The sequence below is a fragment of the Giraffa tippelskirchi genome, chromosome 7 (genome assembly GCF_054371585.1).
Source record: "Giraffa tippelskirchi isolate mGirTip1 chromosome 7, T2T-mGirTip1v1.2.pri, whole genome shotgun sequence".
NCBI classification, from domain to species: domain Eukaryota; kingdom Metazoa; phylum Chordata; class Mammalia; order Artiodactyla; family Giraffidae; genus Giraffa; species Giraffa tippelskirchi.
Genome location: NC_137281.1, coordinates 126,034,436 through 126,057,015, shown reverse-complemented (window position 1 = coordinate 126,057,015; position 22,580 = coordinate 126,034,436). Strand labels below are relative to the sequence as shown.

General features: G+C 45.4%; 1 protein-coding gene across 7 annotated transcripts in view; it reads left to right on the top strand.

Annotated features, from left to right (window-relative positions):
* Positions 1 to 5,790: 5,790 nt before the first annotated feature.
* The window catches only part of COXFA4L3 (cytochrome c oxidase associated subunit FA4L3), a 51,552-nt gene continuing 34,762 nt past the window's right edge, over positions 5,791 to 22,580 (top strand). For 3 of the 7 annotated variants that reach the window (XM_081511412.1, XM_081511414.1, XM_081511411.1), the window contains exons 1-5: positions 5,791 to 5,840; positions 5,979 to 6,039; positions 6,193 to 6,278; positions 7,205 to 7,265; positions 9,611 to 9,675. In XM_081511412.1, coding sequence (XP_081367538.1) covers positions 6,004 to 6,039; positions 6,193 to 6,278; positions 7,205 to 7,265; positions 9,611 to 9,675 — 248 coding nt within the window. In that variant the 5' untranslated portion in view covers positions 5,791 to 5,840; positions 5,979 to 6,003. Of the gene's footprint in view, positions 6,040 to 6,192; positions 6,279 to 7,204; positions 7,266 to 9,610; positions 9,981 to 10,309; positions 11,561 to 22,580 lie in introns of those variants that run through there. The other 4 variants (XM_081511413.1, XM_081511410.1, XM_081511415.1 and 1 more) reach the window with 3 other exon arrangements.

Sequence of the window (22,580 nt, the reverse complement as noted above, 5' to 3'; positions counted from 1 at the left end):
TAATTTCATGGCTGCGGTCACCATCTGCAGTGATTTTGGAGCCCCCTCAAAAAATAATGTCTGTCACTGTCTCCACCATTTCCCCGTCTATTTGCCGCGAAGTGATGGGACCAGATGCCATGATCTTAGTTTTCTGAATGTTGAGCTTTAAGCCATTTTTTTCACTCTCCTCTTTCACTTTCATCAAGAGGCTCTTTAGTTCTTCACTTTCTGCCATAAGGGTGGTGTCATCTGCATATCTGAGGTTATTGACATTTCTCCTGGCAATCTTGATTCCAGCTTGTGCTTCCTCCAGCCCAGCATTTCTCATGATGCACTCTGCAAATAAGTCAAATAAGCACAGTGACAATATACAGCCTTGATGTACTCCTTTTCCTATTTGGAACCACTCTGTTGTTCCATGTCCAGTTCTAACTGTTGATTCCTGACCTGCATACAGGTTTCTCAGGAGGCAGGTCAGGTGGTCTGGTATTCTCATCTCTTTCAGAATTTTCCAGAGTTTGTTGTGGTCCACACAGTCAAAGTCTTTGGTATAGTCAATAAAACAGAAATAGATGTTTTTATGGAACTCCCTTGCTTTTTCGATGATCCAGCGGATGTTGGCAATTTGATCTCTGGTTCCTCTGTCTTTTCTAAAACCAGCTTGAACATCTGGAAGTTCACAGTTCACGTATTGCCAAAGCCTGGCTTGGAGAATTTTGAGCATTACTTTGCTAGCGTGTGAGATGAGTGCAATTTTGCGGTAGTTTGAGCATTCTTTGGTGTTGCCTTTCTTAGGGATTGGAATGAAAACTGACCTTTTCCAGTCCTGTGGCCACTGCTGAGTTTTCCAAATTTGCTGGGATATTGAATGCAGCACTTTCACAGCATCATCTTTTAGGACTTGAAATAGCTCAACTGGAATTCCATCACCTCCACTAGCTTTGTTTGTAGTGATGCTTCCTAAGGCCCACTTCACATTCCAGGATGTCTGGCTCTAGGTGAGTGATCACACCATCGTGATTATCTGGATCATGGAGATCTTTTTTTGTATAGTTCTGTGTATTCTTGCCACCTCTTCTTAATATCTTCTGCTTCTGTTAGGTCCATACCATTTCTGTCCTTTATTGTATCCATCTTTGCATGAAATGTTCCCTTGGTATCACTGATTTTCTTGAAGAGATCTCTAGTTTTTCCCATTCAATTTTTTCCCTCTATTTCTTGAACGGTGTAACATTAAACTCAAACTCCTTTCTGAGCCACATTACAGCATTAAAGAATACGGATGTGAGAGTTGGACCATAAAGAAGGCTGAGCACCAAAGAACTGATGCTTTTGAATTGTGGTGCTGGGGAAGACACTTGAGAGTCCCTTGGACTGCAAGGAGATCAAACCAGTAAATCCTAAAGGAAATCACTCCTGAATATTCATTGGAAGGACTGATGCTGAAGCTGAAACTCCAGTCCTGTGGCCACCTGATGCAGAGAGCCAACTCATTAGAAAAGACCTTGGTGCTGGGAAAGATTGAGGGCAGAGGAGAAGGGGACAAAAGAGGATGAGATAGTTGGATGGCTTCATTGACTCAGTGGACATGAGTTTGAGCAACCTCCTGGAGATGGTGAAGAATAGGGAAGCCTGGCCTGCTGTAGTCCATGGAGTTGCAGAGTCACACACGACTGTGCAACTGAGCAACAATAGACTACAAAATTAGCAAATCAATATGGCATCCAGTCCCATCACTGCATGGCAAATAGATGGGGAAACAGTGGAACAGTGTCTAACTATATTCTGGTCCCCAAAATCACTGCAGATAGTGATTGCAGCCATGAAATTAAAAGACACTTACTCCTTGGAAGGAAAGTTATGACCAACCTAGACAGCATATTGAAAAGCAGAGACATTACTTTGTCAACAAAGGTCTGTCTAGTCAAGGCTATGGTTTTTCCAGTAGTCATGTATGGATGTGAGAGTTGGACTATAAAGAAAGCTGAGCGCAGAAGAATTGATGCTTTTGAACTGTGGTGCTGGAGAAGACTCTTGAGAGTCCCTTGGACTGCAAGGAGATCCAACCAGTCCATCCTAAAGGAGATCAGTCCTGAATATTCACTGGAAGGACTAATGCTGAAGCTGAAACTCCAATACTTTGGCCACCTGATGCAGAGAGCTGACTCATTTGAAAAGACCCTGATGCTGGGAAAGATTGAGGGAAGGAGGAGAAGGGGACAACAGAGGATGAGATGGTTGGATGGCATAACTGACTCAATGGACCTGGGTTTGGGTGGACTCCGGGAGTTGGTGATGGACAGGGAGGCCTGGCGTGCTGTGGTTCATGGGGTCGCAAAGAGTCAGACACGACTGAGCGACTGAACTGAACCCTGGTAACAGGCAGCCACTGAAGGATGGGCATAAAGGAATAATGAAAATGTTCAATGAAGCAATACTCTGTTTTTCTTACAAAGCCTAAGCTGGGCTGACTAAAATCTAAGTTAAATTCCTAGAATGGGAACCAAGTAGCTGTGCTTTCATGCCCCTGCAAGTCTGGGTTACAGCTAATACCTTCTTGCCCCACCTTTCTGTCTTTATAAAAGCTTTCTGTTTATACTGCCCCTTGGAACACCTTTCTAGTTCATCAACTATTGAATAAAGTCAATTAGGTCTTAAAATTGACTCTTGAATTTTATTTTTTGACACTATATACAATTTATACATTTTTAAACATTTAAATCTGAACATTTTCAAACATTTAGTAATATAACAAACTCCCACATATCTATCACCTAGATTTAAAAAAACCCCATAATACCATTATCACATCTGAGAAAATCAACAATACTCCTTTAATATTTCATCTCTGGTCTGTATTTAAGTTTCTCTAGTTGCCCCCAAAATGTCTTTTTACACTTGGTTTGTTTATGTTCAAATAAATATCCTCACCTTTGGTAAGATTTTTCAGAGCCCCTTAGTCAGAATTAATCATCTTTGGCACCAAATCATGTTAGAATTACCTATGGAAAGTAAATTTGAAGAAATGTGATTTACCATGCCCCATTCCCAGAATAGTGCCTAGGCTACCTTATAAAAAACTGCGTTTTGAAAAGCAACGACTTTGGCAAAGCAGGGCTCCGAGTTTCACTGGGCTTGTGGGATCCTAGTTTCCCCACCAGGGATCAAACCCAGGTTCCCAGCAATAGAATCTCAGAGTCTTAATCTCTGAGCCACCAGGGAATTCCCAAAGGCTACACGTTTTAATTTTAACTTGTGGGCCATGATAGATTCCTATAAGATTTCCTTCTTCTCCTCCTTGCATCCTATAAACAATTTATTTTTAATTAAAATGAAGCTTTTCTTAGAACCTTCTGACAAGCTTTAGATCTGCAAAAGGAGCATTAAAAGGTTTCTTTGATTCTGTTCAATACAAATTGTTCGGTTCAGTCACTCAGTCATGTTTGACTCTTTGCGACCCCATGGACTGCAACACACCAGGCTTCCCTGTCCATCACCAACTCCCAGAGCTTGCTCAAACTCATGTCCATCAAGTCGGCGATACCATCCAACCATCTCATCCTCTGTCATCCCCTTCTCCTACTAACCTTCAATCTTTCTCAGCATCAGGGTTTTTTTCCAATGAGTCAGTTCTTTGCATCAGATGGCCAGAGTAGTGGAGTTTCAGCTTGAGCGGCAGTCCTCCCAATGAATATTCAGGACTGATTTCTTTTAGGATGGACTGGTTGGATCTCCTTGCAGTCCAAGGGACTCTCAAGAGTTTTCCAACACCACAGTTCAAAAGCATTAATTCTTCAGCACTCAGCTTCTTTATAGTCCAACTCTCACATCCATACATGACTACTGGAAAAACCGTAGCTTTGATTTGATGGACCTTTGTTGGCAAGATAATGTCTCTGCTTTTTAATATTCTATCTAGGTTGGTCATAGCTTTTTTTCCAAGGAGCAAGTGTCTTTTAATTTCATGGCTGCAGTCACCATCTGCAATGATTTTGGAGCCCCGCCCCCCCAATAGTAAAGTCTGTCACTGTTTTCATTGTTTCCCCATCTATTTGCCATGAAGTGATGGGACTGGATGCCATGAGCTTCTTTTTCTGAATGTTGAGTTTTAAGCCAACTTTTTCACTCTCCTCTTTCACTTTCATCAAGAGGCTCTTTAGTTCTTTGCTTTCTGTCATAGGGGTGGTGTCATCTGCGTATCTGAGGTTATTGATATTTCTCCCGGCAATCCTGATTCCAGCTTGTGCTTCATCCAGCCTGGCATTTCGCTTGATGTACTCTGTGTGTAAGTTAAATCAGCAGGGTGACAATATACAGCCTTGATGTACTCCTTTCCTGATTTGGAACCAGTCTGTTGTTCCATGTTCAGTTCTAACTTGCTTCTTGACCTGCATACAGATTTCTCAAGAGGCAGGTCAAGTGGTCTGGTATTCCCATCTCTTTTAAGAATTTTCCAGTTTGTTGTGAATATAAACTACAGAAAATGTTTAATTTTCTTTGAAGTAATCAACACATGTCTCTAGTTACAACTCGGGTTACACAGGAAGAATTAGGTGTCAGTAACTGGGTTACAAGTTATATTTATGTTCCGCCGTATATAAAACAAATATTTGCACATAACAATTACTATTGATTGAATGCCTACCTCAGGCAAAACAGAATGCTACATTCTTGGCATACAGTCTACCATTTTTTCCAGCTCCCTGCTGAGCTAAGTTTGTCCCCATTTTATGAGAGTCATAAAGGTTAACTAGTTTCCTTGAAGTCAGTCAGCTAATAAAGAGTGGCAGGGGCGGGCTCTGAACTCAGCTCGGTTTGAATGCAAGGTCCATGACTAGAACTAAAACCGGGTTGAACAGAGCTGGATCTGGCCCTTCAGAGAACACTGTTTTCGATTTTACATTAACTTATAGCTTGAACTTCAAACAGTTTTAAAATAATTTTTTAAAAATAACTTTTTAAATAACTGAACTTGCACTCTTGTCTTAACTGCAGTTGCCAAGAGTGGGGTGCAGAAAGAACAGTGATATTGTCAGACAGAAATGGGCTCTGATTACATCTTCGCCACTTACTGGCTATGCAACTAGAGCGTCTCTGAGCCTAAAAAAAGTATCTTGCGAAAATGTCGAAAAGATTCTAGTACAGCGTCTGACACACAGATTCTGATTTAAATATTATTCCCGTTATTCTGCAGCCGCCTGCATGTTTCCGTAGCCAGCCTTCAGGGTCATCTAAGAAATCTTCTCTTGGAAAGCTCTCCGGTTGATTCTTTTTGTTTCTTCTCCCTCACATCCTGATTTTTTTTTTTAAATGGTAAAAAATCAAGGCAACGAGGAATTATTCTGGAAGGAACTTTAACAGTTCATATGTGTGCCACATCCCATTTTTGGAGCTTTTAATGTGACTTGGATTAATTCTAATTTACCTGCCTGCACCAAGGAGCCTCCCATGGGACCCTCGTTTCTGCGGCTCCTTTTCCGGATCTCCTTTTAGAGGGGTTGCTTTTCACCAGTTTTGGCTATCCGAGCTCTCCTGGTTCTCAGTTGCAGGGGCGCTAACGCTCAGCCTGGGCTCGCTCCGAGCGGAGGTTGAGAACCGTAGCCGACGGCAGGGGGCGCTCGCGTCCAGCTGCGCGGCGACTGCGGACAAGGAGTCCTGCAGGGGGCGCCCAGTTGCCGGGCACCCGGCTGGGAAAACGAGTCCAGCCCCGCACAGCACCCGCGCGTCCCGCGTGACCAGAACGCTCCGGCCGGCTCTCCGGGGCGGGCGGGGTTGGTATATAAGGCGCGGAGGTTGACGTCAGGGTTCGGTTCTGGGCGTTAGCATCTCCGCTCGTGAGGTCCCGCCGGGTCCCCCAGGTGAGCCTCCCTCGGATGAAGGCGCTGATCATCTGGCTCGAGGCTGGCTTTGGGATACGTTAGCCGATTTGGCCCCCACCAGGTTGAGTCCTAGTAGCTGAGTTCTGATCAGTATCTTGGATTTTTCCCCCCCTGTAGATTTGGATTCTACTCCTGAGTCATCATGGGCTTTATCCAACTCCTGATGAAAAAGAAGGAAGTAAGTTTTTAAAGCAATTGAAAATTTTGGCTAAAAAGATTAACTTTTAAAGATGAACAGATGATTTGGAAAAAGTATAAAATGATATAGAGCTATTCTGTTATATTTCAAGTGTTTCACATTGAAACATCGGAATATTTTGTTCTCTGTTAGCTTATTCCTTTGGTGTTTTTCATGACCGTGGCAGCGACTGGAGCTTTGTCATTTGGTGTGTATTCCCTTCGAAAAACCGATGTGATGTAAGTAAGCATTCATCATTTATAGAAACGTTTTTAGTAGTGTTAGGTTGACCTTCAGTTTATGAAATGCATGGTATCAGTTTCCTGGTTTTTCCCAGAGAATAAGAATGTCGAATTGTGAATTGGGAGTCAGGGCCAGAAAGCATCCAGGTTTCAGAAGGCTATTAAATGATGATATTGATAGAATAAGCTTGTTTCTTGTATCTAAATATCCTATCATCCATTTTGACCTTTCATGTCCTCTTCTCCTGCAGCAAAATGAAGTTGCTTTTTTTAAAACATACATTTTGAAATGTAAAGTTCTTGGATAGTCTTTTGGGATATATATCATCAATCTTAAATCATCATTTTAATGACATTTTAAAATGTCAGTTTACTAGAAAGGTCTTTCCTAATGTGGTAAAGTTGACTGATAATAAACCTAATTTCTACAGTTGTCTACAATAAACCTAATTTCTGCCCTGGATATAAGGTAAAGTACCATGTATCCTGGAATAAAAGGAACAGAAAAACTTGAAACTGATCTTGGCCCGGCACAGGGCTCCATAGGCAATAATGGGAGGTTCTGGCAGTTCACCACCTTCAGGGTTTAAGCTGAGCCCTTCTGCCCCTCCCAGAAACTGGGGCAAGAGCTTATCTGCTTGCTCTTAGCCTGGCACTTTCACTCTCTTTGCTCTCAGCTTATGAGAACATTTTCCAGTCTAGCACTATAAAGGCACTACAGACCTTGTACCCTGCAAAGGAATTGATCCTTAATGTGTGAGCCAAACTGTGAAGCTTTGAAAAGAACTGTTCCATCAATTTCAGTTAGCAATGAATGCCTAAGTATGCACTCTGAGTCTGTCCCTAGAGTAGTATAAACCCAATATCAGAGTTGGTTTAAATGCACTTACTTTAATGTTTAATCAGCTTTCTTTTTCTTTTAGCCTTGATCGAAAAAGAAATCCAGAACCTTGGGAAACTGTGGATCCTACTGTACCCAAAAAGGTATTGCTACATTAAAATATGATTTATACTTAGCCCAAACCTTAGCACCTTTGTCTGCAAAATAGATGTAATAACTTTCATGTTTAGGGTGCCATTTAGTGTAGTGTTAAAAGAGAGTGCTGTAGGATTGTGGAGATCTAGTTCACATCCTTGCTCCATTATTCACAGGTGATTTTAGACAACTTGGTCTCTCTGAGGTTCTCAGAATCTATACAATGGGCACAGTAATAAGGCCCTGCCTCAGAGATTAGAGGCTTAAAGAAGATAAAGTAGATAGAGCCCTTTAGCACGGTGTCTGGCCCATAGTAAGCACTCAGATAATTAACTTTTATAATTCTTGTGATACATCATCTCCTTTAATTTTTATTTTATGTTGGAGCATAGTTGATTTCCAATGTTCTGTTACAATAGTTTCAGGTGTACAGCAAAGTGATTCAGTTATATATATACATATATATATACATACATACATATATCCATTCTTTTTCCAATTCTTTTCCCATATAGGTTATTACAGAATACTGAGTAGAACTTCCTGTGCTATACATAGGTCCTTGTTCTCTATTTTATATATAGAAGCATATATATGTCAGTTCCAGACTTCCGATTTAGCTCTTTCCCCACCTTTCCCCTTTGGTAACCATAATTTTGTTTTTGAAATCTATGAGTCTGTTTATGCATAATCTCATTTTATCCACTATTTATCAAAAGTTAATATAAGGTCTATTGTGATAAATAACAGGAACTCCTAAAAACGACAGTGGCATTCTCTGTAAGCAAAATTAGCTAATATCCACTCATCCAAATGAGTAGATTTGTAAGACTATTGAAAAGATTTTTTTACATTTTAAATATTTTGGAAGTAAACATGGAGAAGGCAATGGCACCCCACTGCAGTACTCTTGCCTGGGAAACGCCATGGACGGAAGAGCCTGGTAGGCTGCAGCCCGTGGGGTTGCGAAGAGTTGGATGCGACTGAGCGACTTCACTTTCACTTTTCACTTTCATGCACTGGAGGAGGAAATGGCAACCCACTCCAGTGTTCTTGCCTGGAGAATCCCAGGGACGGAGGAGCCTGGTGGGCTGCCGTCTATGGGGTCGCACAGAGTCAGACACGACTGACGTGACTTAGCAGCAGCAGCAAACATGTAGTCTGTCGGAATGAACATGACTTAAACTCTCTCCAGAAAGTTGTGTGTGTGTGTGTATGTGTGTGTGTGTGCTGCTGCTGCTGCTGCTAAGTCGCTTCAGTCGTGTCCAACTCTGTGCGACCCCATAGACGGCAGCCCACCAGGCTCCGCCGTCCCTGAGATTCTCCAGGCAAGAACACTGGAGTGGGTTGTCATTTCCTCCTCCAGTGCATGAAAATGAAAAGTGAAAGTGAAGTTGCTCAGTTGTGTCTGACTCTTAGTGACCCCATGGACTATAGCCCACCAGGCTCCTCCGTCCATGGAATTTTCCAGGCAAGAGTACTGGAGTGGGGTGTGTGTGTATGTGTGTTTAAACAAAGAATTCAAATGACACAGCTTGACTTAGTGAAGGGCGTTTAGGATCTTTAAAGCTACCTAGTGAGAATAAATGAGAAACTCTGAATGTGAGTTCTTTGGAAGTCAAGACTTGTCCTCAGCTCTCTGTCTTTCCCCTTATTGTGTAACTTGGATCATTTGTACCTTTGTTGAGTAAATACAGTGAGGAAATTTTAAGTGCCCATTGGAGAAGGCAATGGCACCCCACTCCAGTACTCTTGCCTGGGAAACCGCATGGACGGAGGAGCCTGATAAGCTGCAGCCCATGGGGTCGCGGAGAGTCGGACACGACTGAGCGACTTCACTTTCACTTTTCACTGTCATGCACTGGAGGAGGAAATGGCAACCCACTCCAGTATTCTTGCCTGGAGAATCCCAGGGACGGGGGAGCCTGGTGGGCTGCCGTCTGTGGGGTCGCACAGAGTCGGACACGACTGACGCGACTAAGCAGCAGCAGCAGCTCTGTGCTAGGAACATTATATAGCCACTCACATGGAACAGATACACTTTTTGAGCTTATAGTTCACATAAAATCATAGGAAATAAAAAAATCTAGAACCTGTTAAGTGAAAATGGGGTAAATGTATATGCTCTCTCTCTCTAACCCTGTAACACTCAGGAACCCAAAGACTTTATTTAGAGGGATAGAACTGGTACATGTTACTGTTTTAATTAGAGATGGGAAGAGGTAATTCTTTGGCTAAAAATGTTATGGTGATACTTTTTCCAGAGGGAACTGTGTACAGATCTGAAAAGGGGACTTGAGGATGGACAGATCCTAACAAAACATTTTAATTTTGTTTTGTTTTTTTTTTAAAGCTTGTAACGATCAACCAAGAATGGAAGCCCATTGAAGAGTTGCAGAAGGTCCGAAAGGCAACCAGGTGACCAGTCCTCGCCTTTTTCTTCCAAAGAGTACTCTATGAATCTAGTGGAAACACTTCTGCACAAACTAGATTATGGATACCAGTGTGCGGAAATGCTTCTGCTACATTTTTAGGGCCTGCCTACGTTATTGGACCCTGGATAAGGAATTATAAAGGTAGCACAGCATAACCACATAGTCCCCAAATAAGATTCTATGTTGTTCTGTGTATTGAAATTTGTGTGCTTATAATGCCTAAATGTTTGCCTATAAAGATTGTTAAATTCAATTGTCCATAATAAAATATCATTTGTGCAAGATTTCTGAAAGATTGGGTACATATTTAAATGGAGGGGAAAGATTTTTTATGGGAGATAAACACATTTTGAAGCATGAAGATTCATTTTTAAATTTTATTTTAATTTTTAAAAGATCTTCTTTTTTTTAAAAAATTATTTATTTTTTTGTATTTTGGTCATGCCACATGTCATGTGGGATCATTCTCCCGCCAGGGATTGATCCTGGGCCTCCAGTGAAAGCTCTGAATCCTAACCACTAGGCCACTGGGTACCTTCATGGAGCTTCATCTTTTTAAAATAACACCCAGTGCAAATTTCTGTGTAACATTTTTTTCAAATTCATTCATTCACCAGAGATCTGTTGAATATCTGCTGTTAGCTGCGCACTGTTCTCGTGCAGCCAAGATAAATCAATGAGCAAAATCAAGTTTTGGAGTGAGAGGAGTAAAAGATGGCAAGTACAATGAGGAAAGTGAAAACAAGATGGAGTATGAGACTCGGGGGTTTGTCTTGGAGGAAGTACTGGGATGCTGGCGGTGGTGGGAATGTGGCGTATGTGAGACTGGCCCTCCAGATGCCAAGGCTAACAGTGGTGCTCATGTGGGGAGGGAAGGATGGAGAGCACCCCACAAGTTTGGGGCTTCTCTTCACACTGGCTAGTGGTCCAGGGAGATCAAAGATGCAATCAAATCCAGCATGCCCCTTGGTGCTCCCCCTTGACTGTTCCTGAAAAAGAGACCAAATAGAAAATAACTTTTAATTAACTTTAAAAAAAAATTGAGATATAATTCACAGAGCATAGTATTTAAAGTGCGCAATTTAGTGGTTTTTTAGTAAATTCACAAAGTTTTACATCTCCAGCACCTAAGTCCAGAACATCTTCATCACCCCAAAAGAACCTACTTCTGATCCTTCTGTCCCCAACCTCAGGCAAACACTAGTAATCTTTGTCCCTATGGATTTGCCTATTCTCTGTACTTCAGATGAATAGGATCACACCTTATGTGACCTTGGTGCTTAACTCTTAACAGCATCATGTTTTCAGAATCCATCTGTGTTGTACCATGAATCAGTACTTTGTTCCTTTTTATGGCTAATATTCCATCGTGTGGATATGCCACATTTTGCTTATCCATCAGCTGACAGACATTTGGGTTGTTCCTACCGTTTGGCTGGTATGAAGAATGCTGCTGTGAACAGCCATGTGCAAGTTTTTGTGTAGCCATATGTTTTCATTTCTCTTGGGTATATGCCCAGGTTTGTTGACCCTTATAAAAATCATAAGTCCCTTTTTCTTAATTTCCATCTGAACATAATAGAAATTTAAGAGAAGGGCCAAATTCTAACCACCTTCAGGGCAGTAAAAATTAGCTAAATCTTACTAGAGACTTGGCAATTCTGAAAGGATTAAAGCAAGACTACTTTTGCAACTTCTGCTACTTCCTTATCACCTCAAATTTTCCCAGATAAAAATCTCTGATTGTTGATCTCAAGGAATTACATGTACCAATTATGAAGTACAATTTTATTTGCTTAAGCTTCTAAAGGGCAGTGTGGCACTGTAGAGGCAAATAAAAACGAACAGCCTTGTGATGGTTGGCCAATTAGGAGAGCAAATTGTAGTGTTTGGGAGGGGGGACTTTGCCTTTCAACTTTAAAACACAAGTCTGATTGAAATGCAGTGGCTTTACAAGATGAACAAGGCGGTGGAAGATACCATGCAGTGGGTTTGGGAAGGGAAAAGGCCAACAGCAATATTGAAATGTACATTTCAAAAGATTTATTGATTTTATTTTTGATAGTATTCTAAGCATTTTCCCCAAATGTTTTATTAATTTTCAAATAGGCAGAGAAGTTGAAAAACTAGTACAAAGAACACTCACACTTTTTATCAGTTGACATTTTCCCACATTTTCTCTATCTTTCTGTATATTGTGCTCTTTTAAAATGAACTCTGAAACTAAGTTACAAGGTAAAGCTATTTATGCCTAAGAGTAAGGATATTCTAGTCAACTGTTACATCATTATCAATCCTAAGAAAATTAACATTAATTCGATACTATCACCTAACATATGACCCATTTCCATTTCCTCTAATTTTAATGTCTTTTATACTTATTTTTTACTCCAGAGTCCTATCCAAGCTTCACTTGTTGCATTTGGTTGTTAGGCTGTTGTAATGAATACCTGACAGCTATGTGGTCATGGAGGTGACTCCCAAGGAGCTTATAACTGCTTTCTCTAGAGTTTGATCTGGATGAGATTCTCTTGGATTGTGGGCTTTGAAATTTAAAAGTTTGAGACATCATAATGACACTTTCAAGTAATCTAAATATTGAAGAAGTTGTACAGTTATCGGGCATTCACTGTCTGGTGGGTGTTGTGCTGACCTCAAGGATTTGACAGGAAAAGGAGACACACTTATGAACAAATCCAAGCAATGTGATGACAATAAAGCAAGGATAGAAATGAGCACATGGTACAAAGGAAACCTTCCCAAAGATCAAGGATCCCTGAAAACCTAGTTTCTTTAAAAACCAGTAATTAAAATTCAGAAAGGCAATTGAAGTAGAGACACATATTTACCAAGCCACAGAGGGCTCAGATAGCATATCTTTAAAAACTTGAGTAGTTTAATACATGAAATTTAATATTGGAGTGTAAAGTGGGATAAGATTTTATGCTATTATCCTGCAGGCACAAAGGAAATAGATTAGGATTTTTATTATATATCAAGATGGGGATGGACATCATACAGTTTACTTAAGGGAGTGTTGAGTGTTAGCAACTAGAGGTTTGTGATGTGCACTGGAGGAAACTTTGGTTGGAGGCCAGAGACCAGCTTCTGCCAGTGGTCCTGGGTCCAGGTGGTGAGCCATGACTAACTAGGGAAATAGCAGAGGGAATGGAGAAAGGAGGATGTACTTGAGAGTGATTGAAGGGGGGAAGACCTCAAGGCGTATGGGATGTGGCTGGGGGATGTCCAAAAGGACTCTCAGATTTCTCACCCCAGTAGCTGGGTGGGTGGTGGTGCCAGAATGCTGGGGTGGCTTGCCATTCCCTTCTCCAGGGGATCTTCCCAACCCAGGGATTGAACCCGAGTCTCCTGATAACTCTTGCTAATATGCTAAAAGCAAATTGCTCTTTCACCTGGTATGACTTATGATACATATATAATAAAATATTGCTTATTTGAAGAGAGGGCATACTATTTAAAAAATTAAACTCTACTTTTTTATATTTTCACCAAGTAATACATGTCATTTTTCCTTTAGTTAGTTGTGTGTAATCATGATGTTGATACCATTCTATTCCGTGGGTGTTTGTTCAGGTTACCTTGCCTCAGGCAAATTAACTTGATTATTTTATAATGCCTGTGTTTATCTCAATTTTCCTTATCAACATTAACAAGAAATGGGTTCATGTCACAAGGCAAATGTGACTGTTTGCTTGTTATTTTGGAGACAAGTTCATTGAGTCAACCACTGGACATTTCTCAAATTTTGTTTCAGATTTTTGAAAGTAGCATCATTATTTATTTATTTTTACATTTAGATATCCTTCAGATACTTGGAGGCTTTTCGGATGTGCATACCCTTCAGGTCACAAAGACTTGAACCTCTTGGTTTGCATAATTTTGTGGGGTTTTCTGGGTCAATTGAATAACAAACCATTTTCAGAGGTCACCTCCAGGCCACTTACTGGGAAAGCACACTGTTTACTTTTTAAATTATTCTTTTATATTGAAGTATAGTTTAGATAGGATACAATGAACAGGACACAATGGTTCAGTTAGAAGAGTTTTGAAAATTATATGCACCCATGGAAGTATCAGGCAAAACAAGTGAAAGTGAAAGTCTCTCAGTCGAGTCCGACTCTCTGCAACCCCATGGACTATACAGTCCATGAAATTCTCCAGGCCAAAATACTAGAGTGGGTAGCCTTTCCCTTCTCCAGGGGATCTTCCCAACCCAGGGATTGAACCCAGGTCTTCTGCACTACAGGCAGATTCTTTACCAGCTGAGCCACAAGGGAAGCCCATCAGGTAAAACAAGCTCTTGAACATTTCTATCACCCCAGAAAGTTCTCTTGTGGCACAATTTAGTTTAAAACCCACTAAACTGTATACTTTAAAAGGGTTTTATGGTATGTGGATTATATTTTTTAAAAATCTGCTCTATATTTACTTGCTCTCTCGAGGTTGGCATAACTTTTTCCACCATAAGTAGTAGTCCACCCCCAACCCCCATATATTATTACATTTTGGTTGTTTTCTTTTCTGAAAACAGAAAATTGGAAGTTATTGCAGATTGTAAGAAACACACCAACAAGGCCACCCGGGCCAGGCCCTGTAGTTCAGGCTGTCCCTGCAGTGATAACAAACAGGCTTCCCTGGGCTCTGGTGTGGATAGACCCGGAAGCAGAGTTCGGACACTGGGTTGACCTGGTATCTAAATGATGTAAACATTACCACCCACAGAGGAAGGGCCCAGGCAGAGTACAAGAGTTACTGTAGCAACTAGACTATCCCGGCAATAAATCCTCTCCAGGACAAGGCTGTAACCAGGCAAAGCAGGAGAAGTCACAGTTGGCTTCACGACTGGATTAGTGTATGCTTCACCAACTCCTCTATGGTGTATGTCAGAGCTTGCCCAGAGAGCAAGGAACCTTCCATATCACCAAACCCAATCCTCCCAAACCACACTAGGAAGCTGGATCATTCTTTCAGTAAAAACAGCTGTTCTCAAACCTGAGCTGTTTTCAAGCATCAGACTCTCCTGTAAGACACGTTAAAACGTGGATTGTTGCTGTTGTTTTAGTCGATAAGTCATATCTGACTCTTTGCAACCCTGTGGACTGTAGCCCTCCAGGCTCCTCTGTCCGTGGGGATTCTCCTGCCATGAACACTGGAGTGCGTTACTATTTCTTCTCCAGGGTATCTTCCTGGCATAGAGATTGAACCTGGGTCTCCTGCATTGGCAGGTGGGTTCTTCACCACTGAGCCAACTGGGAAGCCCAAAACATGGATTGCTGGGCTCCCAATGCAAAGCTTCTGCTTTAGTGGTTCTGAGGTGGGACCTAAGTGTTTGGGGTTCTAATGCCTCCCCTAGTCCAGGCTGCCTGCTCAGTCACACTGACCCCAGCACCCTAACCCGAGGAGTGGTGGGTCTAGAAGGTGTCCATGGGGTTAGATGCAGATGCCTTTTTGACATCTTCATTTCTCTGCAGAGATGACACTACTGACCACCCGTGTCAGGACAGATGGCAGTGGTTCTACCAGTAACAATTAAATCTGACGTGAATTCGGCTTCATGGTGGGCACAGTGGGCAGGGAGCAAGCAGACAGGTCAGCATGTGACTCCAGGCTCTGCCAGTCTAGGGCTGGGTGACCTGGGTGGGTTTCCTAACTTCTCAGAACCTTGCTTTGCAAAAGGGAATTCATCTCAAGGGTAAGCCAGTACAATGGGTTAATATTTAGAAATGTCTTCACTGAGATATCTTACTTCTGCACTATTTCCTCATTGCTCTTCTTCCCTCCACTGTTCAGTCAGAGCACCTTTTGTCTCAGGGTAAGGACTGAGATGCAAAAACAGTCCTACTCTGGGACTTCCCTGGTAGTCAAATGGTTAAGAATCTGCCTTCTTCACCAATTCCCTGACACATTCCCTGACTCAGGTTTGATCCCTGGCCAGGGAACTAAGCTTCTTCCGGTTGCTCAGGGGTTAAAGAATTTGCCTGCAATACAGGAGACACAAGTTCAATCCCTGGGTCAGGGTGGTTCCCTGGAGGAGGAAGTGGCAATCCTCCTCAGTGTTCTTGCCTGGAGAATCCTGTGGATAGAGAAGCCTGGTGGGCTAAAGTCCATGGGGTCACAGAGTCGGATGCAACTGAGTGACTAAACATGCATGCAAGGAACTAAGATCCCACATGTGCTACGCTATGCTATCCGCTGTGCTCTGTCGTGTCTGACTCTTTTGCTACCCCATGAACTGTAACCTGCCAGGCTTCTCTGTCCATGGGATTTCCCAGGCAATGGGGCAAGTAAGTCCTTCCTGCTCCCCCAGCCACAACTACTGAGCCTGCACACCACAACTAGAGAAGCCTGCACATTGCAATGAAGACCCAGCACAGCCTCATCACCTGGGTCCACACCCATACCTCCTGAATCTACATCTCTGGCAGGGAGGCCCAGGATTCTGGGTTTGGTACACAGCCTCTTCAGGGTCCTGCATGGCTTAAGTTTGAGAAGCTCTGGTCTAGAACAAATAAATAGAAACACGGAGGCTTCGAAATCCATCGCTGACACCATAGCCTGCCCAAAGCCAGTAGGCACATATTTGTGGCAAGTTGGGAGAGAAAGGGTTTTTCTTTGGTGGACAAACCTTGGGAAGTTGAGCCCAGAGGTTATGTTCTAAGCCACAGCATCTGGAAGACTTTGTGATGGTGTAGTAGCCATCTGTATATCCCAAAGGAAAACCAGTTTGATGAGCAGGAAGAAGAGAGGATGAGAAGGGGCTGAGATTAGATCTTCAAGTACCTGCAGGGCTTTCCGTCCCCTTGTCAGTGGTCCCGTGAGGCCCTGGCTTGAAAAAGGCTTATTGTGTCAGACAGACTCTCTCAGAAGCTTAAAGTAAGAGACAAGAGTGACAGCCAGGAGGAAAGTCAGGGACATCATAGGGTCACTTGTACCCTAAGTTATTGAGTGAGTATGGATGGAAAGATGTCAGTCAGGAGAGAGAGGGGGGACCTGAGCAGAAAGCGAGGAAGGGGCCGAGGTATGGGCAGCTGCACGTGTCCAGAGTCACTAGGATTATTGCTATGAGCTCAGGGCCCTGGAAGGGGTGCAGGCAGTTCAGAGGCAGAGCCTCAGTCACCCCACATCTCCTGATTGTAGACAGTTTGGTCAGTGTCTCATCCAATTGGTCTGAGGGTCACTCCTCCAGTCCTGCTCTTGACCTCACCCGGAGCAGACCCTGGGGAAGGTTCCATCTGGGGTGGTTCCCTGCAGACCTCTGGCTATGGAGGAGCTGGCGCTGAGGAGGCAAAGGGGCTGGCGGAGGCAGGGGGTTGGGGGATGTCCAAGGCTGCATTGCCCTCAGTGTTGGGCAATATGGGAGTGTCCCTGGGGTTCCTGGAGAGTTGGCTCATTCCTTTGACCAAAAACAAAACTGGGACGCCCTTGGTGAAGACAGTTTCAGTTTCAGCTGCTTTGCACACACACAAAAAATTCTTTTTCCTCTTGACTGGAAAACTTACACCTAAAAACTTGAGCATGTTGTTGGGTGAGCCAGGAGATGTGGGTTTCCTCTTACTCTGGAGGACCTTTGGGGAAATGACCCACACAGTCAGCCGGTGGTGGCACCTTGTTCGGCATGCTCAGAACACGGTCCACAATGGATGGGTCTGTGGGTGGCTGGATCCATGTGCAGATCTCTTCCTCAAAGGAGCCTTTGCGGAGGCCCAGGCAGATCCTCTTGCCCGCACTTCCATAGTCCTGTGACCCTTTCCTTTAATAACTTTTTCACAGACTCATTTTATGTGCATTTGGGAAACTAATTTCTTCCCCCACAAATCTGGAGTGCCATGGAGACCTATTTTCCATTTGTCATTGGATCACTAAGCCACTGGTGTGTGCCTGGTGTGTCACTGGCACTCGTCATATCTATTTGTTGGATAAATGAATAATTAAATGTATGCCAAAGTTCAATTATGGCATGAGTCTTTGCAAAAGGATTCATCATTGGGTTGAATCATCCAGAAAACACTTAAGGGGCATCCGCTACCTGCCACGTGCTGTGCTAGGTGATACAGCCAGAGGGCTTTATATGAAGGTACAGATAACAGGGGCATAGCTGGAACTTCCCTGATGGTCCAGTGGTTAAGATGCCCCACTTCCAGTGCGGGGGGCTGCAAGTTTAATCCCTGATTGGGGAACTACTTGCCACATGGCCAGAAAAAGAAAAGAAAAGAAGCACAGGCTGGGGGTAAGGCCCGCCCTCTGCTGTGGCTGCTCTGGTGTCTTATCCTGTTGTTCTTCCTGTGAAGGAAGCTGTTTCATACCTAGTCATGGTTGGGGGTAATCAAGAGTACATCCTAGCCCTCACGGTTAGAGGAACAGATGTGGCCATCCTATGTGGGAGCCGTGCATAGTCAGACAGTCCATGAACTACCTAGATTTAGAAATAGAGGCACAGGAAGTTGGACATGGGAGAGATCTCACAGATGGCCCATTGAGTCTGCTCACCCTGGACGCCCACACACAGACCAGCCTGTGCTCATGGTTCCAAGAGCCCCAAGCTCTCTGCATCTGAAAAGCTGGGAAAGAATGGCCCAAGTGCTGCAGTGAGGATTTAATGACATGATGCTCACAACATCTCTGTGAAGAACCGGGCCAGTGAGGGCAGGGTCCTGCCATTCAAAACACGTGGGCCATACTGCCACCCTCCCTTCTATCAGTCCCAGGTTCTCTGGACAGTGCTCTGGGGCAAGGTCATGCTCCCCAGTGGGCAAGGGAGCTGAGGTCACTGTCTGCTCTCCATCCTTGTCCCTGAGTCACTGCCTGGGTCTGAAAAGGGGAAAGCCAGCCTTGCTGGCTGCAGCCACACTGCTTGGCTCCGCTGGTTCTGGGGATCCTCACTGTCCCTCGGGGTCTGCTAATGCCTGGAGTCCAGCAGTTGCCGAGGACAGCAGGCAGACAGTAGAGTCAGGAGCCCTCTCTCCACCTTGCTGCCTGTTCCCCACGGAGCCTGCCTCTGGGGAATCTGTGGGGTGTGTGGTGTTTTTTTCCAGTCCCTTCTGCTGGTGTCAGGTCGGCCGCCCACAAGCCGCCCACCCAGGGTGCTCACATCAGCTACCTTCACTGCGACCCACGGCTCTTGGCAAGCTCATACCGAAAGCTGGCTGGAGTCCTGGAGAACTCATACCCCCTCACACGGAAGCCATGGAATTTCCCCAGTAAGGTGTCTTTGGCAACTCCAAGGCCACAGAAGGTCACAGCTGGTGAGACACAGAGAGAATGTGAGGGAGGAAGCGCCAGCCCTGGCCACACTGTCTGGGGCCCCTCCCAAGGGGACAGGAAAGCTCCGAGTCTCCACAGACAGGACCCTGACACAGCCAGGGGGCACCTCAGCTGCAGGTGGGGCTCACGTTACATACCTGACACCAGACTCCCCCATCTAGAGCCAGAGTTCTCAGCCCTGGCTGCACCGCAGACCAGGTACATCAGAATCTCTGGGGTGGGACCAAAGTGGGTTACCTGTGCTTTTTTAAGTTCTCCAGGTGTTGGCTGTGTGCACACAGTGTTGAGGGTCACTAGTTAGGAAAATAAAACCCTTAAACCAAATCTTTGTGTCTGGGCGTGTGGGGCCCGGGGGCAGCCTAGGTTCAGATCCTGTTCCCACTACTTATTAGTTGTGCCTTCACTATTCTCTCAGAGTTTGAAGCCTCAATCTCCTCATCTGTTAATGTGAGAATAATAATGTAAGTGTCTACTTTGTGGGATTAGACGTGACAATCTGCTTATAATAGCGCTGGTCACTCCCTCCTAACTCTTTCCTTATAAGTCATACTCTGTCTTGTCTGTACCTCCAAAATGTGAAACCTGTGTCTACCCAGCTTGGAGTGCCCCATACTTTGTCTATACAGTGCTTTGCACATCACTATACTCAATAAATACGAGTCAAATAAAGGAGTTGGAAGAGGATCCTTGAGCAGTGCTAAGACTTGTTTCCTAATTAAGCTCTGGAGTAAATCCAGAGTCCATATATATTCTGTTTAGCAAATCATTGCTTTTTTGAGTGTCCGCTATGTGCTGGGCTCTAAGTATTTGAAGATAAAGACACAACTGCTGTCAGTGAGGAATTGAGTCTGTCCGGGGGACACAGATTCATGACCTCACATTTTCTTTATCATCTATAAAGTTAGTACAGAAGCACCCCAGGCAAGAGGACGAGGACGAGGTGCAGGAGGAGGAACAAGAGGAGGGTGAGAAGGCGGAGGAGGGAAGTATCCACACAGAGACTGGGAGATGACTTTTGAGGTTTTTTTTCAAATTTCTTTTTTATTATTAATTTAGTTTTGGCTGTGCCGGGTCTTGGTTGCTGTATAGGTTTTTCTCTAGCTGCTGCGAGCAGGAGCTACTCTCTAGTTGTGGTATGAGGGCTCCTCACTGCCCCCAGCTCCAGGTGCTTGGGCTTCAGTGGTCCTGACACATGGACCACTGTGGGCTCGGTAGTTGCGGCTCTTGGGCTCTAGAGCGCAGGCTCAGTAGTAGCCCCGGGGCTAAGTTGCTCCGCGGCTCGCACGTGCGGGCGCACGCTCATGCTCAGTCCTGTCGACTCGTTACGACCTCATGGGCTGTAGTCCGTGAGGCTCTTCTTTTCTGGCAGTTTCCGAGCAAGAATGGGAGAATGGGTTGCCATTTCCTCTTCCAGGGGATCCTCCTGACCCAGGGATGGAACCTCCAGTCGCCTGCGTTGGCTGAGGTGGGTCATAACAACGGGAAGGAGCTTGTCAGGTGGAGAAGCAGAGAAGGATGTTGGAGACAGAGGGAACGGCACCTACAAAGCCAGAGAGGCCTGGAGGGTGTCGCGCCATGTTCGAGGATGGTGTGACAAGGCAGGAAGGAGCATGGGGTCCACATGGTGGGAGATGAGGCTGGACAGTCAGGTTGAAGCCCAACTGGGAACGGCTTGGGGGCTGGGCTAAGAGGCTGGGGCTTTATCCTGTAAGGACAGGGAGAGACCCGTCATGTTTGTGTTCTGGGAAGGCTAACAGGGCACACCTGTGTTTGGTTTTCTTCCTTAAAGCATTAAGGCAGCCACTCCTCACCCAGGTGAGCCCTGCCCCCGAGTCACTGAGCAGCTTTTCCTCCTGGTCCCCGCCCGCCCGGGAGAGCCTGTCAGGTTGGGTCAAGCTTTGTCCCCGCTTCCTGGTGTCAGAGGGGCAGATGAATGAGATGGGTGTGGAGGAAGGTGCAGGCGGGGGTGGCCATGATTTCCGTTGAGTTTCATTCACCAGAGGCATGACGTTGGGGTTCAAACCAGCTGAAGAGCTGGGGCAGCCTACCCTAAACAGGTGGGCTGGGAGTAGGGGTTAGCCAAGGGCCCCGGCTGGAGGGAGGCCCAGGAGACTGCTTGTTTTGTTGTAAAGAACGATTACCTCGCCGGCTGCGGTACCGTGGGCGCTGAATTCCCTCTCAGGACAGCAGCTTCCTCAGCTTTGAAGTGAAGGAGGCAGGCCACGCCATCTTCCAACCCCGATTCCAAGGGAGGAGTGTGGGACTCTGCGCACAGGCTGCCGGAGGTGGGGGACTCCCCGGCAGGACAAAGCCTCTTTTAGAGAGACTGGCGGCTTTCCAAGGCTCGCCTCCCTGCTGGACCTCGGCTGCTCCGGGACCTGCCCGCAGCCGGGCCCAGGATGACGCGGGACCTCGGAGGTGCGAGAGGAAGTCCGCCTCCAGACCCGGCAGATGAGAGACCAGCCGGCTCGGCCGGGCTGCCCCGGGAACAGCGCTGGGACGCAGGAGGGGCCAGCTGACCCCGTCCCTGGGGGTTCCCTCTCTTTTCTCGGGGTCGCTCTCTCCCCGCCCCCCGGGGGCAATGAGGAGCCGACAGGAGATAAGTCCAGGGGCAGACACCGGGCCCCCGCAAGCAGGGTGGTGGGTGACCGCAGGAAGTTAGCAAGGGCCTCTGGGCAGAGAGCCCGCTGAAAGGATGGAGACACCCCCACCCCCGAAAGCCAGCCAGACCGCCGGCGCTCGTCCTCCCCCAGCCACCCCCACCAGGCAGCCCCACCTCTTCCGCCGCCCACCCCTCCTTACTCTCTAACTCAGTTTACCTGAAAGCTCTGGTCTTCACAAACATCCTTGTTTTAAAAATAATTTGTTTCATTTATTAGCACTCTTGCCTGGAGAATCCCATGGACAGAGGAGCCTGGTGGGCTGCAGTCCATGGGGTCGCTAAAAGTCGGACACGACTGGGCGACTTCACTTTCACACATTGGAGAAGGAAATGGCAACCCACTCCAGTGTTCTTGCCTGGAGAATCCCAGGGACAGGGGAGCCTGGTGGGCTGCCGTCTGTGGGGTCGCACAGAGTCGGACACGACTGAAGCGACTTAGCAGCAGCAGCATTAGCACTCAGCTCCAGCTTTCATAAATACGTGAAATCGATGTAAATAATTTTTAAATTAAAAATGCACATATTCCCAGGTGGATCAAGAAGACTCAGCTGTCATTCTCAGGAGCTCTGTCTTGGGCCTGGGGAACACAGCCCTGTACTTAGCGTCCTCACAGGGCTGAGGGCCACCACAGGACCACAAGGGCGGGGGGGGGGGTGAGTTCAGGAAGACTCTCGGGAGGAACCTTGACCTGAGACCTGGGGCTTAACAGAGATCTGGCCAATGAAGGAGAGAGGGCATCTCAGGAGAGGGGCTGACCTAGGCAGGACCAGCAGATGGGCACCACCAGGAGTCATGGTCAAGCAGGGAACTGAGGAGGAAATGTTCCTTTTTCCGAACTCACCGCACTGATAATCATTTGTACAAGTATCTGTTAATATCTGCCCTGGTAGGTTACACGCTCCAGGAGAGGAAATGGTATACATTTTATGGTTCCTCAGGATCCT